The sequence below is a fragment of the Dendrobates tinctorius genome, unplaced genomic scaffold (genome assembly GCF_039654945.1).
Source record: "Dendrobates tinctorius isolate UK_male_01 unplaced genomic scaffold, ASM3965494v1 ptg000143l, whole genome shotgun sequence".
Taxonomy (NCBI): Eukaryota; Metazoa; Chordata; class Amphibia; order Anura; family Dendrobatidae; genus Dendrobates; species Dendrobates tinctorius.
Genome location: NW_027361810.1, coordinates 14,927,762 through 14,948,318, shown reverse-complemented (window position 1 = coordinate 14,948,318; position 20,557 = coordinate 14,927,762). Strand labels below are relative to the sequence as shown.

The 20,557-nt window shown below is 41.1% G+C and overlaps 1 protein-coding gene across 1 annotated transcript in view; it reads left to right on the top strand.

The window, feature by feature from the left end:
• The window catches only part of DARS1 (aspartyl-tRNA synthetase 1), a 79,208-nt gene that overhangs the window by 41,289 nt on the left and 17,362 nt on the right, over positions 1–20,557 (top strand). The window contains exons 7-11 of the mRNA XM_073545557.1: positions 1,229–1,331; positions 1,931–2,011; positions 4,177–4,236; positions 16,471–16,582; positions 16,960–17,094. Coding sequence (XP_073401658.1) covers positions 1,229–1,331; positions 1,931–2,011; positions 4,177–4,236; positions 16,471–16,582; positions 16,960–17,094 — 491 coding nt within the window. The remainder of the gene's footprint in view (positions 1–1,228; positions 1,332–1,930; positions 2,012–4,176; positions 4,237–16,470; positions 16,583–16,959; positions 17,095–20,557) is intronic.

The following is a 20,557-nucleotide window of genomic DNA, read 5'->3' as shown; positions in this document are numbered from 1 at the left end:
CACTGGCATCTTCTGCCATCCAGAAATGAAGGAAGCCTACATGTGGAGATGACGCTGGGTGATCAGCGGTTATTGTTTGCAGGTGATCTGCAGGGGTTTCAGATCATTATTATAGGAATATCAATCTGAGCTGGTTCTTCCACACCAAAGTCCCCCAACTATGACTGTATGCACCGGGCACAGTCATGGGGAACAGGAAAGGGTCTTCCCAAAACTGTTCCCACAAAGCTGAAGCTACAATTGTCCACAATGTCTTGTGCTGAAGATTATGATTTCCCTTCAATGGAGTTGAGGGTTCGAGGCCGCCCCCTGATAACAGCACATAGCATTATCCTCCTCCACCATCTGTACAGGGGGCACAATGCAGTCAGGGGGTAACGTCCTCCTGGAATCACCAAACCAAGACTCCTCCATCAGACGCAGATAGGAAGTGCGAGCCGTCACTGCACAGGACACGTCTCCTCCAGAGTCCAGTGGTGGCGGCTTTACACCACTCCATCCGATGCTCGGCATTGTGCTTGGTGATGTACGGCTGTGTGCAGCTGCTCGGCCATGAAGCTCCCGGCGGGGGCGCAGTGTTTGTGCTGATACCAGAGGAGGTCTAGAATCTGCAGCTATGGGGTCAGCAGAGCGGTGGTGACTTTTCTGACCTCTGCTCCTCAGCACTCGGCCCCCCGTTCTGTAATGTTATGGGGTCTCCACTGATGGCTGAGTTGCTGCGGTTCTTTCCACTTCACAATAATATCACTGACAGATGATGGGGGAAGTTTCAGGAGAAAGAAATGTCATGGACGGACTTGTAACCCCGGTGGCTCCTATTACAGGACCGCACTGGTGTCAGTTAGCTCTGCGCCACCGGCCGATCTGTCACATGGTAGTAAAGGCTGACTGAGGTCATACACCAGGGGCGAGGGGCCGGAGGTTACACACAGGGGTCTATGGTGGGGTTGGATGTTATACACTGGGGGTGAGGGGCCGGAGATTATACACAGGGACGTATGGTGGGATTCAATGTTATACACTAGGGGCAATGTGACTGAATGAAAAGCCAGAATTCATTAATTAAAATGTATACCCCAATATCTTCCCCCATGTAGTGTATGTTGTTTGCTGCATGTCTGAGTGCACCGCAGGGATCAACATACGAGGCCTCATCTGATGGTCAGGAATTATTTTACAACCTTGTAAACTGAATGTTTGTTTGTTTTTTCCATCATTTCTGCTTCAGTATCACCAAGGAAAGCATCATAGACGTGGAGGGAGTCGTGCAGAAGGTGGACCAGAAAATCGAGAGCTGCACCCAGCAGGACGTCGAGCTTCACATCGAGCGGGTAAGTGACCATTAGGCGCTGCTCATCTCATCCGTAGCAGCCGGTCAGCCGGACCCCAGTCGTGTGCACAAGAACTGCGCCACAAATCTGCGTTCGGTTCTTCAAAACTGACGCCTTGTGGTACTGGTTTCAGCTGTGCTGGTACTGGTGGTACTGGTAAATCACACTGAAACCTTGTGATTCACCTCTGAAAATCACACTGCGAAAAAAAAATATTTAGCGGTTTTCTGCTACACGGCAAAATGAAGTATCACGGCCACAGCCTCAACGACGCCCTCATAATAGTCGTATGAAAGTTATGCATCACACATGCTTTGTCCGTTTTCCGATGTTGTTACGGTTTTCCTGAAATATTTGCAAATTGTCCCCAAAAAATGCTGTAGAACAACTGCATGAGTGCGGAGTAAAAGAGTAAGACTCCGACTGGCTGCTTTCAGATGAGTCATTACAGCACCGTGCGACATCTGCTCATCTCCCCAACATGTGTGCAGGTCACAGTGGCGGGTTTTCGCAGTTTCACACTGTGCGTTGTGGTCGCCCGGTGCCTTATGGAGTCCGACTGTCACAACAATCTCAAGTTATTTCTGTCCTGATTTCAGGTGTTCGTGATCAGCGCCTCCGAGCCCCGTCTGCCGCTGCAGCTGGAGGACGCAATGCGGCCTGAAGGCGAAGGGGAAGAGGTGAGGAACTCTCTAAGCAGCATTATTCTCATACCTATAAGGAGGGGTCCGGCAGGGTACTTGGCGCTGTGCAGAGATACTGATGTAACCCGTAGTGTTGGGTGGAGCAGTGATGCAGGAATGGGCAGCAGCGGATAGATTAATAAATGTCTTCCTTTCATATTTTGGGGCAGTATACGGCTTTACGTGTTCTTGCATTGATGGCTTTCCTTAGATCCCACGCTCCGGACCCCGGTAACGCGGACTCTTCACAGCAGGACCTAAAACAGTTGCATTTGTGTGACTGCGTGGGGTCCGGTGGGGTATGATCAGGGCTGAGCCGCAGCATCGGACACGTACAGCTCAGTATGTCGGGTCTTTATTTGCAGAAAGCATATAGGGGGTAAGACCGCCAGGAAGTCTTGTACGCCAGTCACTGATGCTCTCTGGGGAAAATAGTATGCAAATTAGCTCTCTCCTAGAAGAATAAAAGCTGCCTCTCTAGTGCCCCCTATAGAAAGCACACTCTGTCCTGTCTTATGTGTTTTTTCTAAGCTCCTGAGTTGTGTGAGAGATGTTTTGCACCGTTAGTCGGATGCCCCAGACCGGCCCCTGGAGACGGAGCGCTCGTGCACTGTGTCTACGTCATCGACGATGAACGGAAGCTATTGTAGTCTTTGCATCTCCTGTTTACATTCACTTCCACAGTAGTTTTTTCCTCTTTCGTGAGAAGCTCCTGTGTAAACAGCTCTCTGACATCGCGGGAACCTCACAAGTCACTGATCCCCTGTGTGCAGACACCATTGATAAAAAATCTCAACTATGACGGGGATTCATTACAGTGCAATTACAGGGCGTGCGTCATCCCCAAATGACAGTACACACTAAGCATATCGCCCCTTTAAAGTTTGCACCTTTAGTGTTCTGATTGCTGCCTCCTTTCTGCAGAAACTGAAGTTTAATCTAATATGTTAATTAGGTCTTTAGTGCAATCTGGGAGTGGCCAAGAGGCTCAGTGCACTGTCCTGCCCACTTATTCTTGCATATCCCAGCTGGTCATCACCAGTGATGGGGGCAAAAAAAACTCCCTTACAAGACGCCAGCATCGTATTAAATGTATTATATTAGTGTCAGGGTTTTCTTGATGCCCCGTTTGTCATTTCATCAAACACCACTACAGTCAGACTTTCTCCAACCTGATATGGCTGATAGCAGAGAACAATAGATTGAATCAAATCTAGACTTAAGGGGCATATCCCACCAGCAGGATAGGTATTTAATATATTACCTTTAGGGTCTAAGCGCTGGGAGACCCCTGCCAACCCTGAGCATAGGCGCCCTGTGTTCCCCTGGTGAAAAGAATGGTGTTATGCATTCACTTCCATGGGAGTAGTAGTGCAAGTGTGTGACCACCGCTCCCATAGACAGTGGATTGCACTGTGGTCACATGTGATAAATGTAACATTGATGGGGGGACCAAATATCAGGACCCTCAATTATCTTGAGAACGGAGGTCCCGTATGTGTAGGGCAGAGATGCACATGCACTCTATCACTCCTGTGGAAGTAAGTGGAGCAGTAGGTTATGGATGCACATGGGGGACTCTGTGATCGGTGACGATCCCTGCGATCAGACCACCACCGATCATACAATTATCATCCGCCCGGTTTGCCTTATTGAGGAGCAGTCCAGAGTTGATATCATGCCACTGATGTCCTTAGACCTCTAGTCAGGGACACAGTCAGAAAATCGCTTAAGTGGCAATTACATTTCTTACATCTAGATTTTTTTACTCTTGCAAAATAAAAAATAAAGAGAATTGATCCTTTAGCATTTTCCTCTTGTACTAACCTCTTACAGCCTTTATAATACATTTGTAAATTATCTCATCTGCCTCGTCAGGGTCCCCAGATGCTGTGATGCTACAACTCCCATCAAACACGGACAGATGATGGGAGTTGTAGTTTCGGCAGCACTTTTCAGACACTTATGTGTTTCACATTCGCTTTATAACAAGTTTTTGCTTTCTGAACTTTTTCTGCTCTTTTTCCGCCTCCCGGTCTTGTATTGTGGTTTCCCAGTGGGACAGTGCGAGCGGCCACTGATCCCTTCGCTGTATTATGTTACCTCGCTTGATGTTTTCTGAGTGATTTCTTTGTGTTTTGTTTTTTTTTTTCCTGCTTTAGGAAGGAAGAGCTACTGTAAACCAGGATACTCGGCTGGACAATAGAGTCATTGATTTACGGGTAAGGATGGAATTCCAGAGCACGCACCGCTCACCCTCTTTATATCGCAACCCCGAGACAAATGCGTCTTTACTGCAGGTGCTTATTACTTTACGTGGCACGACAGCCCTAGAAGGTCTCCCCGTCGGCCATCGCCGCACAAGGAAACCCTATAAAGTTACAGATAGCTTCCGCAGACCAGTTATTCCTGCTTCTCTCCGCCATCTTGACTGTGTAATATCCAATCGCTTCGGGACCTGCATGTCCCATGATGCTTCTCCTGGGCGTTATGTAGCGAGATGTAGACAGATGCTATAGATTATGTAGATCGTGGCAAATTGCAAACAGGAAGCCGGAAGGACATTGATACAGGTCAAAGGCACAGGAGAGGCAACACACTGCGCCCTGTGCAGCAGCATGCGTGCCACAGGCCGGGAGCAAACGTCAGCCCACTGCAGGGAATGGCAGAAACAATTGCTAGAAATAACCCTAAAATGACCGAGTGAGGGTCTTCAACCATCGGCAGTACGTGGTAAGGTCAACGATTGCTAATCTTAGAAAAAAGGAAACTGTCAGCGCGTTTTTACATAAGGTAGTAGTAATATGATGGTATTGGAGCTCGTCCCTCGATTAAAAATGACACATTTTTTGTAGAGATCCGTTATGCAGTCATGAGAAATCTATCATTGAAGTCTTTTTCAATTCAGGCTGAAAGTGCATTGGGGCGTGTCGGTGCACTTCCAGGGTTTCTCCATAGCGCATTGACACACCCTAAGTTCACTTCCAGGAACCCTTTATAGGGACGTACCCAACGAATCTGATATAGGACAGGTCATTAAGCAAAACTAGAAAATCATAAAAGAAAGAGAGTTCTAAATAACATTATTATTATCTCCTGTAATCTCCTTATTTGTATCCTATTGCTTTTAAAATTGAGAAATCTATAAAGAATTCTTCTGAATGTGTCCCAGGACCTTTGCCCTTTGCTCCTTCCTCCTTCTCAGAATCCTATGCCTTGCTGTTGGACAACTGACTGCAGCAGGAGCCTCCCCCCACAGCTTTGTATGCTGAAGAACCACAGGAACAAAAGTGCCGTGTTTCTAAAATAAACCACAACCTCATCTTTCTGCCAAGTCAAAGCAAAAGAAATTGATAGTTCTTTCCTATGTTTTCTGAAAAATTTCTAGAAGACAACTGAAAACTGGAAATGTATCTCCGGTTTACTTTTTCTATTCATGTTTTATGTTTACTGTCCCTTTAATTTGGAGCTTTGCCATCACAGACCTCTGTCGATTACTCACTGCCACACCGCAGAGTGAGACACTCGTCCGAGTCATGAGACTTTCCGACAGTCGTCTGGCAGTTCTGCTGCAATCACTGACAACAATTGAATCACTTTATATTTTTATATAAATATGTTTTGTTTTTTTCTTTTTTTTTTTGCTGTCAGACATTTGTATGATGTAAACAAGTTTGACCCAGACGATCTGATCTGTGCACGATGGTGAACTCCTGTATTCTGAAGACCTCAGAGTGCGCACAAGCTGCAGGGACTTTTACAGACTGATGGATCTTGTTTCTAATTTTTGCCACGTGGGGAGGTCACGTGTGTAATAGCTGCACATCGATGTCTGATCGACAGGCGGCAGTGTCTCCTCAGCTCGAACATTCATTGGACCCGAGGTGACCGCTCCAAGGGTCATCGCTGCAGCCGGACCTGTGTAGCAATTATGTCCCCATAATCGCACCATCCACGTAGCATTAATCACCCCACACTCCAATAGTGCTCCTATTCTGCTGACTGCAGAGCCGAAATCTCCCATCATCCCCTGCTCTTGCACTGTGTGCTCTAAAATGTAGTAATCTGATGTACTATAAGAGCTCAGCTAAATTCTAAGGATGGATGTCTGAGGACTGTTATTAATAATGAAACGAATAGCGAGTGCAGCTCTGGAGGATGTAAATCAGCATCTGTACAGGATAAGTAATGTATGTACACAGGGACTGCACCAGTAGAATAGTGAGTGCAGCTCTGGAGTATAATACAGGATATAACCAGAGCTGTACTCACTATTCTGCTGGTGCAGTCACTGTGTACATACATTACATTACTGATCCTGAGTTACATCCTGTATAACACTCCAGAGCTGTACTCACTATTCTGCTGGTGCAGTCACTGTGTACATACATTACATTACTGATCCTGAGTTACATCCTGTATAACACTCCAGAGCTGCACTCACTATTCTGCTGGTACAATCACTGTGTACATACATTACATTACTGATCCTGAGTTACATCCTGTATTATACCCCAGAGCTGCACTCACTATTCTGCTGGTGCAGTGACTGTGTACACACATTACATTACTGATCCTGAGTTACATCCTGTATTACACTCCAGAGCTGCACTCACTATTCTGCTGGTGCAGTCACTGTGTACATACATTACATTACTGAATACAGGATCAGTAATGTAATGTATGTACACTGTGACTGCGCCAGCAGAATAGTGAGTGCAGCTCTGGAGTATAATACAGGATGTAACTCAGGATCAGTAATGTAATGTATGTACACAGTGACTGCACCAGCAGAATAGTGAGTACAGCTCTGGAATATAATACAGGAGGTAACTCAGGATCAGTAATGTATGTACACAGTGACTGCACCAGCAGAATAGTGAGTACAGCTCTGGGGTATAATACAGGATGTAACTCAGGATCAGTAATGTAATGTATATACACAGTGACTGCACCAGCAGAATAGTGAGTGCAGCTCAGGAGTATAATACAGGAGGTAACTCAGGATCAGTAAAGTAATGTATGTACACAGTGACTGCACCAGCAGAATAGTGAGTGCAGCTCTGAGGTATAATACAGGATGTAACTCAGGATCAGTAATGCAATGTATGTACACAGTGACTCCACCAGCAGAATAGTGAGTGCAGCTCTGGAGTATAATGCAGGAGGTAACTCAGGATCAGTAATGTATTTTGTGTACACCTCTTGTACTATATGTTATATGCGGCAGTCTGACCTCCAGGCCCCTCAACACTCGACAGAACATAAGGGTCTTGTCTTTTGCTGGAGTGCTGCTTCGTCTTCGCTCTTCTCCAGAGCTGACAGCATGTCTTGCATTCTGCTGATCAGCGGGGATCCTCTTAATGGTCAGACTCCCACTGTTAACACATCGATTGCCTGTCCTAAGAATAGACCATCAGTGGATATTTCTGGGAAACCAATTTAATTCTATAGGCAAGCATTATCTATGAAAAGATGAGATGTATCTGCGAGGAGCGGACTCGCCCTGATAATGAAATATCTGCACAGCTGTGAATCGTTGCAGACTTTGATCAAACCACCGTGAGACCGTGATTCAGCGCCGCGCTGTAAACAGGAAGGGAAAACACTTGCTGTTATTTGCACGTGCTACAAAATAAACTTCTATATTTTTCCTGTACGTTAATACCTTTGAAGTATTGTTCTACTCGAGTGCATTCATCTGCCAGGAGGCCGCGCAGCACTGAGACCCTCACCGGTCCTGAAACCTGACCCCGAGGACGCGGCGGCACAGCCCTATCCCCGCACTGCACCTGTGTATAATATGTCTGCTCTTTACCAGGTCGTATGTTCTGGTGGATCTGTGTATGAAAGAGACTGCGCACAAATATTTCAGATTTTTCTAAAGCAATCCCCGATAATGGCGTCCAGCTCTCCATTTAATTCCGCTCCTTCCTGTCATTGTGGACAAAGGTCAAACAATAGCGGCAAAGTGTTTGTGTTACAGGATATCATTCATACAGGGAAATATGGCAAATAAGTCCTAAGAGCCTGACGTGTGGGACCTCAGCTATAAAGGGTAAATGCTGAAAATAGCACAGGAGACAAATCAATAAGGAACTTCTACATATGCCATGAGGGTTCGAGTGATAGGGGGGATCCAAGTACCAGACCTCTCCGTGGTCAGCTGCAGATCCTGTACAAGCAATAAAGAAAAAAATAGTGTCCAGTCTTATAGTAGGTATATTCTTGTACAGTTGTGGCCAAAAGTATTGACACCCCTGCAATTCTGTCAGATAATACTCAGTTTCTTTCTGAAAATGATTGCAAACACAAATTCTTTGGTATTATTATCTTCATTTAATTTGTCTTAAATGAAAAAACACAAAAGAGAATGAAGAAAAAGCAAAACATTGATCATTTCACACAAAACTCCAAAAATGGGCCAGACAAAAGTATTGGCACCCTCAGCCTAATAACCAACCGCTTCCGGTGACCATCAATGAGTTTCTTACAATGCTCTGCTGGAATTTTAGACCATTCTTCTTTGGCAAACTGCTCCAGGTCCCTGATATTTGAAGGGTGCCTTCTCCAAACTGCCATTTTTAGATCTCTCCACAGGTGTTCTATGGGATTCAGGTCTGGACTCATTGCTGGCCACCTTAGAAGTCTCCAGTGCTTTCTCTCAAACCATTTTCTAGTGCTTTTTGAAGTGTGTTTTGGGTCATTGTCCTGCTGGAAGACCCATGACCTCTGAGGGAGACCCAGCTTTCTCACACTGGGCCCTACATTATGCTGCAAAATTTGTTGGTAGTCTTCAGACTTCATAATGCCATGCACACGGTCAAGCAGTCCAGTGCCAGAGGCAGCAAGGCAACCCCAAAACATCAGGGAACCTCCGCCATGTTTGACTGTAGGGACTGTGTTTTTTTCTTTGAATGCCTCTTTATTTCTCCTGTAAACTCTATGTTGATGCCTTTGCCCAAAAAGCTCTACTTTTGTCTCATCTGACCAGAGAACATTCTTCCAAAACGTTTTAGGCTTTTTCAGGTAAGTTTTGGCAAACTCCAGCCTGGCTTTTTTATGTCTCGGGGTAAGAAGTGGGGTCTTCCTGGGTCTCCTACCATACAGTCCCTTTTCATTCAGACACCGACGGATAGTACGGGTTGACACTGTTGTACCCTCGAACTGCAGGGCAGCTTGAACTTGTTTGGATGTTAGTCGAGGTTCTTTATCCAACATCCGCACAATCTTGCGTTGAAATCTCTTGTCAATTTTTCTTTTCCGTCCACATCTAAGGAGGTTAGCCACAGTGCCATGGGCTTTAAACTTCTTGATGACACTGCGCACGGTAGACACAGGAACATTCAGGTCTTTGGAGATGGACTTGTAGCTTTGAGAATGCTCATGCTTCCTCACAATTTGGTTTCTCAAGTCCTCAGACAGTTCTTTGGTCTTCTTTCTTTTCTCCATGCTCAATGTGGTACACACAAGGACACAGGACAGAGGTTGAGTCAACTTTAATCCATGTCAACTGGCTGCAAGTGTGGTTTAGTTATTGCCAGCACCTGTTAGGTGCCACAGGTAAGTTACAGGTGCTGTTAATTACACAAATTAGAGAAGCATCACATGATTTTTCGAACAGTGCCAATACTTTTGTCCACCCTCTCTTTTATGTTTGGTGTGGAATTATATCCAATTTGGCTTTAGGACAATTCTTTTTGTGTTTTTTCATTTAAGACAAATTAAATGAAGATAATAATACCAAAGAATTTGTGCTTGCAATCATTTTCAGGAAGAAACTGAGTATTATCTGACAAAATTACAGGGGTGTCAATACTTTTGGCCACAACTGTACATAGGGGGCAGTATTATAGTAGTTATATTCTTGTATATAGGGGCAGTATTATAGTAGTTATATTCTTGTACATAGGAGCAGTATTATAATGGTTAAATTCTTGTACATAGGGGCAGTATTATAGTAGTTACTGTATATACTCGAGTATAAGCCAACCCCCCTAATTTTGCCACAAAAAAACTGGGAGAACTTATTGACTCAAGTATAAGCCTAGGGTGGGAAATGCTCCATAGATTATTCCCCCATATGGTGTCCCCATAAGAAGCTCCATAGATTGTTCCCCCATATGCTGCCCCAAAAGAAGCTCCATAGATTATTCCCCCATATGCTGCCCCAAAAGAAGCTCCATAGATTATTCCCCCATATGCTGCCCCAAAAGAAGCTCCATAGATTGTTCCCCCATATGCTGACCCCAGAAGAAGCTCCAGATTGTTCCCCCATATGCTGCCCCATGCTGCTGCTGCTGCTGCTGCATGTAAAAATAAAAAAAATGACATACTCACCTCTCCGTCGCTGGGTGTCAGGTGCCGGTGTCACTGCTGGCACCTGAGATACTCACGAGTCCTGCGTCCATGGCTGCTCACCGCTATCTGCCACGTCATCAGTCAGTGACGTTCAGACTGCAGGGGGCGCGGCGCGCACTAACCACGTCACCGCTCCCTCTGCTGTCTGAAGTCACTGACCGAAGACAGACAGCAGCAAGCAGCCATGGACGCAGGACAGGTGAGTATCGCTATACTTACCCGTCCTGACGCTGTGTCTTGAGCCCCCAGCTTCTCCGCGCTCTCTCTTCCTGCCTTCAGCGGTCACGTGATCGCGCACATTCATGAGTTTTAATGAGCGGCACCACGTGACCGCTGAAGGCAGGAAGAGAGAGCACGGGGAGAAGCTGGGGGCTCAAGACACAGCGTCAGGACGGGTAAGTATAACCTGACACCCCCGCCCCCCCTCCCCCTCTGACCCCCTTTGTATATGACTCGAATATAAGACGAGAGGGGGACTTTCAGCCCAATTTTTTGGGCTGAAAATCTCGGCTTATATTCGAGTTTATACGGTATATTCCTGTACATAGGGGCAGTATTATAGTAGTTATATTCTTGTACATAGGGGCAGTATTATAGAAGTTATATTCTTGTACATAGGGGCAGTATTATAGCAGTTATATTCTTGTACGTAGGAGCAGTATTATAGTAGTTATATTCTTGTACATAGGGGCAGTATTATTGTAGTTATATTCTTGTACATAGGAGCAGTATTATAGTAGTTATATTCTTGTACATAGGGGCAGTATTATAGAAGTTATATTCTTGTACATAGGGGCAGTATTATAGCAGTTATATTCTTGTACGTAGGGGCAGTATTATAGTAGTTATATTCTTGTACATAGGGGGCAGTATTATAGTAGTTATATTCTTGTGCATAGGAGCAGTATTATAGTAGTTATATTCTTGTACATAGGAGCAGTATTATTGTAGTTATATTCTTGTGCATAGGAGCAGTATTATAGTAGTTATATTCTTGTACATAGGGGCAGTATTATAGTAGTTATATTCTTGTACATAGGAGCAGTATTATAGTAGTTATATTCTTGTACATAGGGGCAGTATTATAGAAGTTATATTCTTGTACATAGGGGCAGTATTATAGAAGTTATATTCTTGTACATAGGGGCAGTATTATAGCAGTTATATTCTTGTACATAGGAGCAGTATTATAGTAGTTATATTCTTGTACATAGGGGCAGTATTATAGCAGTTATATTCTTGTACGTAGGAGCAGTATTATAGTAGTTATATTCTTGTACATAGGGGCAGTATTATAGTAGTTATATTCTTGTACATAGGAGCAGTATTATAGTAGTTATATTCTTGTACATAGGGGCAGTATTATAGAAGTTATATTCTTGTACATAGGGGCAGTATTATAGCAGTTATATTCTTGTACGTAGGGGCAGTATTATAGTAGTTATATTCTTGTACATAGGGGGCAGTATTATAGTAGTTATATTCTTGTGCATAGGAGCAGTATTATAGTAGTTATATTCTTGTACATAGGAGCAGTATTATTGTAGTTATATTCTTGTGCATAGGAGCAGTATTATAGTAGTTATGTTCTTGTACATAGGGGCAGTATTATAGTAGTTATATTCTTGTACATAGGAGCAGTATTATAGTAGTTATATTCTTGTACATAGGGGCAGTATTATAGAAGTTATATTCTTGTACATAGGGGCAGTATTATAGCAGTTATATTCTTGTACGTAGGGGCAGTATTATAGTAGTTATATTCTTGTACATAGGGGGCAGTATTATAGTAGTTATATTCTTGTGCATAGGAGCAGTATTATAGTAGTTATATTCTTGTACATAGGGGCAGTATTATAGTAGTTATATTCTTGTACGTAGGGGCAGTATTATAGTAGTTATATTCTTGTACATAGGGGGCAGTATTATAGTAGTTATATTCTTGTGCATAGGAGCAGTATTATAGTAGTTATATTCTTGTACATAGGGGCAGTATTATAGCAGTTATATTCTTGTACGTAGGGGCAGTATTATAGTAGTTATATTCTTGTACATAGGGGCAGTATTATAGTAGTTATATTCTTGTACATAGGGGCAGTATTATAGTAGTTATATTCTTGTGCATAGGGGCAGTATTATAGTAGTTATATTCTTGTACATAGGAGCAGTATTATAGTAGTTATATTCTTGTACATAGGGGCAGTATTATAGTAGTTATATTCTTGTCCATAGGGGCAGTGTTATAGTAGTTATATTCTTGTACATAGGGGCAGTATTATAGTAGTTATATTCTTGTACATAGGGGCAGTATTATAGTAGTTATATTCTTGTACATAGGGGCAGTATTATAGTAGTTATATTCTTGAATATAGGGGCAGTATTATAGTAGTTATATTCTTGTACATAGGGGCAGTATTATAGTAGTTATATTATTGTACATAGGGGGCAGTATTATAGTAGTTATATTATTGTACATAGGGGGCAGTATTATAGTAGTTATATTATTGTACATAGGGGCAGTATTATAGTAGTTATATTATTGTACATAGGGGGCACTATTATAGTAGTTATATTCTTGTACATAGGGGGCAGTATTATAGTAGTTATATTCTTGTACATAGGAGCAGTATTATAGTAGTTACATTCTTGTACACGGGGCAGTATTATAGTATATGCTTGTACATAGGGCCCCCGTATTTTACTAGTTGTACGTATTGTAGTATAAGGGGCAATATTACAGTATATTAGCTAATTGAAGTGTGTCACATGTTGTCAGGTCCTCCATTCTGTGCTAGATGAATGACAATGTGATGATTTCTCTACGCTAACACAGATTGATTCAGTTCCCGGTAATTTGTGAATTGCATAGAAGGATTTGTCTCTTCGATTACTGATCCGACATAGTTGTAATTCTTGTTTACAACAGTTTTTTCCTCTCTTTGTTCTGAGAATAAACTGTGAAGTGTTTATGGGATGGATACGTTCAGCGAACATAGTTGGAATCTCATATGTGACCCTTCACAGATGCCATAGGGTTCATCCTTGCGGCAGTGAGAAGTGGCTACTTGAGTCTCGGAGCTGCTTCTAGTGCCGCCTGATGTTCCCATCTATTGCCGCTGTTTGCATCTTCCCCTCTCCAGGAAATCCGTATTATACATTCATGAATAATTCTCAGTCCATCAACACAAGAGTCTCACGGAGCTTCCTAAGGTGCAATACAATGGTTGTATTTGATAGAAAATTGTAGAGAAATAAAAGTCTGAATATTTTTCACTTTTGTCATTTTATTAAGACTCATTTCCCTTAAAAAGCAGAAAAACTTCAAGTCAATTCAAGTCCTTGTCAAGTTTTCATCTATATTTAATCCATTTGCATCTTGGTTTTCTTTTTTAACATGCCTAATAAAGTTATGAGCCAGTAATGGCGATCAGTCGATTCCTCATACCTGCAGTTATCCAACTTTCCACAAGCTACGAATGACACAACCGTTTCCATGGTCTTTCCCAGAGTGGAGCATTGGAAACTCTACAAAATCCATCACTACGATCGTAAGGGCTCCAATCAATAGAAATCGGTTATGAATATATTATTATTTTTACTAATGTTGAATCCTCACATATGAGGATACCCCAGTGACTCAGATATAGCTAATTTGTGGACTCAGGAGAAGGTATGTGCATTTTTACCATGGAGAAATGGTTCCGGTGGGGTTGCAACTGTGATTAATTCCCATTGCTCTTTCTATTTGCAAGACCAGTTTACTCTGACATGTTCGCTTGTGGCGCCGCAAGTTCAGAGTTTTGTGGGTGCCCTCTACTTGTGGAGCAGCAAGTATGAAACTTAGAGCGTGTCTCCTTGTGAAGCTGCTAGCTCAGAGCTCAGTTGGTGTTCCCTGCTTATCAAGCTGCTAGTTTAGAGCCCATTGGGTGTCCCCTGCTTGTGAAGCTGCTAGCTCAGAGCTCAGTCAGTGTTCCCTGCTTTTCTATCTGCTAGTTGAGAGCTCATTGGGTGTCCCCTGCTTGTGAAGCTGCTAGATCAGAGCTCAGTTGGTTTTCCCTGCTTTTCCAGATGCTAGTTTAGAGCTCATAGGGTGTCCCCTGCTTGTGAAGCTGCTAGCTCAGTTGGTGTTCCCTGCTTTTCCATCTGCTAGTTGAGAGCTCATTGGGTGTCCCCTGCTTGTGAAACTGCTAGCTCAGAGCTCAGGTGGTGTTCCCTGCCTTTCCATCTGCTAGTTGAGAGCTCATTGGGTGTCCCTTACTTGTGAAGCTGCTAGCTCAGAGCTCAGTTGGTGTTCCCTGCTTTTCTATCTGCTAGTTGAGAGCTCATAGGGTGTCCCATACTTGTGAAGCTGCTAGCTCAGAGCTCAGGTGGTGTTCCCTGCCTTTCCATCTGCTAGTCTAGAGCTCATTGGGTGTCCCTTACTTGTGAAGCTGCTAGCTCAGAGCTCAGGTGGTGTTCCCTGCCTTTCCATCTGCTAGTCTAGAGCTCATTGGGTGTCCCCAGCTTGTGAAACTGCTAGCTCAGAGCTCAGGTGGTGTTCCCTTCTTTTCGAGCTGCTAGTTTAGAGCTCATTGAGTGTCCCCAGCTTGTGAAGCTGCTAGTTCAGAGTTCAGTGGGTTTCCCGAGTTGTTCTTTTTTTCACTTTGTACATTTGCTTTCTGATCTCCTCAATCTTACACTCCTGACATGATGGTATAAGATGTATATACAAGAGGGGCAGATGCAAATGGAAATTGGTGTCAGATTTAGGAGAATAGCAGCATTTAAACTAATTAAAAAAATGCATTCAAGGCAAGCGAAAGATTCTATTTTAAAAGACTAAAAATCAATAACAAAAATAAATATGGAAAATTCCTACTGTATATCTTCTCATGTAGAAAATGCATTATGATGTAAAATGACCCAAAATATGAAAAAAAATATGCATCATAAAGAATTATATACCGTAGTAACCATAAATACTCAATTGTGTCATTATGGCTTCTTGTATAACTTTCTTTTTCTCATATTATTTACCTTCCCTTTGCACTTTTTCAAATCTCTCCTTCGATCTTCAATCAGGCGTTGACATCACATGTTTTTTTGTGATAAAGCAACATGTGTGTAACCAAATAAACAACAAACTGATAACTGCGAATCCTCAGCGTAAAGAAGTAGAGAAGTGTGTCAGTATGGTGTGTGTTTTTGGCAAAAAAAGGTGAAGCAAAGCAGAAGGCGGCGGCAGGCTTAATGAGTTTGTTCAAGTCTAGCTTAAAACAAATGAACCCAGTCTGATCCTGTTTGTTAGTATAGTCATTGTAATTTTTTTATATAATTCTCTATCTTTATAAATGTTAAAGTGCCGTGTTCTTTCATCTATACGGTTCTTTCAACCTTCAGCCTCTAATAAGGGCAGCTCAATACATACTGATATATAAGCTCCCATTTGCTTCATAGTAAATGTATCTTACTCTTACATACTGCTTCTTCCATGCTTGCTTGTGGGTCTGCAACTTAATTCAGCTCAGTGGATATCCCCTGATTGTTGCGCTTTATGTTCTGGACTCAGTAGGTATCCACTGCTTGTGGAGCTGCAAGTTTAGAGCTCAGTGAGAGTCCATTGCTTATGTAGGTACTAGTTTAGCTTTCATTGGTTGTCCCCAGCTACAAATTCAGAGCTCAGTTGGCGTCCCCTGCTTGTGGAGGTTAAAGATCGGGCCTTGGTGTGTGTCCTTAGCTTGTTGAGCTGCAAGTTCATTGCTCAGTGTGTGTCCTTTGCTTGTTGAGCTGCAAGTTTATTGCTCAGTGGGTGTCCCCTGCTTGTGGAGCTGCAAGTTCAGTGCTCAGTGGATATGTCCTGTGTTTTCACACTAAATGACCGAGTATTTCCTTTTATGCCATCCTTGTGATGCTTTTGCTTAGTGCCTGGAACTGCATTTTGTCCCAATATGTCCTTCAAATCAATTTTGTCTTTTTGATGGCTGCATTTTGGATCTAGTTACACAGCTGACAAAGGGCCTGGTACAGTGATAGTAATGTCATGACTGGCATTATTATAATGTAATGGCACCAGTCTTTGCTCAGATCTTTTTATCACCTTGTGTTTTACGTTGCAGACCTCCACCAGTCATGCGGTCTTCACCCTCCAGTCTGGGGTTTGTCAACTCTTCCGGGAGACACTAAGCAACAAAGGATTTGTGGAGATTCAGACTCCCAAAATTATATCAGGTTTGAAATACTGATGTCTTTTATGTGATTTCACAGTCAATGGGAGTTTTAAGTGAATTGTTCTGGGTCCCATATGCTGGGTGTACTATATATTGGGGCTGTACATGGCCAGCATAAGAGGGGTATCAAAACCGGTCAGTAGCGATAAAAATGACATTGCATACTACTTGACTCACACAGTACCACCCTGGAAGGCACCAGCGCTACTGCCGCCATGGAAGATTTAGCTTTATAAATGCTGCAAGAGCCACTTCCTACATTTAATGTAGACGTAGACTTAATACAAGAAACAGTCTTGAAAATTAAACATTTTTATTATTTTCCGACGCACATACGAGTGACCGTCTGATTAATTTGTAGTTATTTCATTCTTCTAGCGGCCAGTGAAGGGGGAGCCAATGTATTCACTGTGTCCTACTTCAAAACCAGCGCCTACCTAGCGCAATCCCCACAGCTCTACAAGCAAATGTGTATCTGTGCTGATTTTGAGAAAGTGTTTTGCATTGGGCCAGGTAAGAAATTAATGAACATTTGGCCATAATGATTCATGAACCGATTGATATTGACATTAATTGTAATAACTAGTAAATGCTGCCACCTATGTACAAGAATATAACTACTATAATACTTCTCCTATGTACAAGAATATAACTACTATAATACTTCTCCTATGTACAAGAATATAACTACTATAATACTGCCCCCTATGTACAAGAATATAACTACTATAATACTGCTCCTATGTACAAAAATATTACTACTATAATACTTCTCCTATGTACAAGAATATAACTACTATAATACTGCCCCATGTACAAGAATATATCTACTATAATACTGCCCCCTATATACAAGAATATATCTACTATAATACTGCTCCTATGTACAAGAATATAACTACTATAATACTGCTCCTATGTACAAGAATATAACTACTATAATACTGTCCCTATGTACAAGAATATAACTACTATAATACTGCCCCCTATGTACAAGAATATAACTACTATAATACTGCTCCTATGTACAAGAATATAACTACTATAATACTGCTCCTATGTACAAGAATATAACTATTATAATACTGCTCCTATATAGAAGAGCAGTATTAGAATAGTTGTATTCTTGTACATAGGGGCAGTACTATAGTAGTTGTATATAGTATTGTATATAGTTGTATATAGTTGTATAGTTGTATATAGTATTGTATAGTATTGTACATTGGAGCAGTATTATAGTAGTTATATTCTTGTACATAGGAGCAGTATTATAGCAGTTATATTCTTATATATAAGAGCAGTATTATACTAGTTATATTATAACTGCTATAATACTGCTCCTATGAACAAGAATATAACTATTATAATACTGCTCCTATGTACAATAATAAAACTACTATTATACTGCCCCTATGTACAAGAATATAACTACTATAATACTCCTACGTACAAGAATATAACTATTATAATACTGCTCCTATATAGAATATAACTGCCATAATACTGCTCCTATGTACAAGAATATAAGTACTAGAATACTGCTCCTATATTGAAGAATATAACTGCTATAATACTGCCCCCTATGTACAAGAATATAACTACTATAATACTGCCCCATGTACAAGAATATAACTACTACAATACTGCTCCCTATGTGCAAGAATATAACTACTATAATACTGCCCCTATGTACAAGAATATAACTACTATAATACTGCCCCGTGTACTAGAATATAATTACTATAATACTGCTCCTATGTACAAGAATATAACTACTATAATACTGCTCTTATATACAAGAATATAACTACTATAATACTCCTACGTACAAGAATATAACTATTATAATACTGCTCCTATATAGAATATAACTGCCATAATACTGCTCCTATGTACAAGAATATAAGTACTAGAATACTGCTCCTATATTGAAGAATATAACTGCTATAATACTGCCCCCTATGTACAAGAATATAACTACTATAATACTGCCCCATGTACAAGAATATAACTACTACAATACTGCTCCCTATGTGCAAGAATATAAGTACTATAATACTGCTCCTATGTACAAGAATATAACTACTTTAATACTGCCCCCTATGTACAATAACTACTATAGTACTGCTTCAATGTATCAGAATATAACTACTGTAATACTGCTCCTATGTACAAGAATATAACTACTATAATACTGCTCCTATGTACAATAATATAACTACTATAATACTGCCCCTATGTACAAGAATATAACTACTATAATACTGCCCCGTGTACAAGAATATAGCTACTATAATACTGCTCTTATATACAAGAATATAACTACTATAATACTGCCCCCTATGTGCAAGAATATAACTGCTATAATACTGCCCCTATGTACAAGAATATAACTACTATAATACTGCCTCCTATGTACAAGAATATAACTACTATAATACTGCTCCTAAGTACAAGAATATAACTACTATAATACTGCTCCTATGTACAAGAATATAACTACTGTAATACTGCCACTATGTACAAGAGTATAACTACTATAATACTGCCTCCTATGTACAAGAATGTAACTACTATAATACTGCTTCCTATGTACAAGAATATAACTACTGTAATACTGCCCCTATGTACAAGAATATAACTACTATAATACTGCCTCCTATGTACAAGAATGTAACTACTATAATACTGCTTCCTATGTACAAGAATATAACTACTATAATACTGCTTCTTATGTACAAGAATATAACTACTATAATACTGCCCCTATGTACAAGAATATAACTACTATAATACTGCCTCCTATGTACAAGAATATAACTACTATAATACTGCCTCCTATGTACAAGAATGTAACTACTATAATACTGCTTCCTATGTACAAGAATATAACTACTATAATACTGCTTCTTATGTACAAGAATATAACTACTATAATACTGCCCCTATGTACAAGAATATAACTACTATAATACTGCCTCCTATGTACAAGAATATAACTACTATAATACTGCTTCCTATGTACAAGAATATAACTACTATAATACTGCCCCTATGTACAAGAATATAACTACTATAATACTGCTCCTATGTACAAGAATATAACTACTATAATACTGCTCCTATATGCAAGAATATAACTACTATAATACTGCTCCTATATACAAGAATATAACTACTATAATACTGAAAGAAAAAAAAATTGAGCCAGCTAGAGACGGAGGCGGCTGCAATTAACAAAGCTTTATTGGACAACTTAAAAGTATGTTGGTTCTAAAAAATTTTCTTATAGCAAACACCAAGCACACCAGTGAGGCGAATCAACGCGTTTGCTATAAGAAATTTTTTAGACCCAACATATTTTTAAGTTGTCCAATAAAGCTTTGTTAATTGCAGCCGCCTCCGTCTCCAGCTGGATCAATTTTTTTTAATTCCTCTTGCTCCTAATTCATGTGAATGCTCACCACAGTCCGTGCTGGGCGTTGGCAGGCTTGGGGATTGCTTTGCAGACGGGTAAGCTGACTACACTTTTTTTACTTACTATAATACTGCCCCTAAGTACAAGAATGTAACTACTATAATACTGCTCCTATGTACAAGAATATAACTACTATAATACTGCCTCCTATGTACAAGAATGTAACTACTATAATACTGCTCCTATGTACAAGAATATACTATAATACTGCTCCTATGTACAAGAATATAACTACTATAATACTGCCCCTATGTACAAGAATATAACTACTATAATACTGCTCCCCATGTACAAGAATATAACTACTATAATACTGCTCCCCATGTGCAAGAATATAACTACTATAATACTGCTCCCCATGTACAAGAATATAACTACTATAATACTGCTCCCCATGTACAAGAATATAACTACTATAATACTGCTCCCCATGTACAAGAATATAACTACTATAATACTGCTCCCCATGTGCAAGAATATAACTACTATAATACTGCT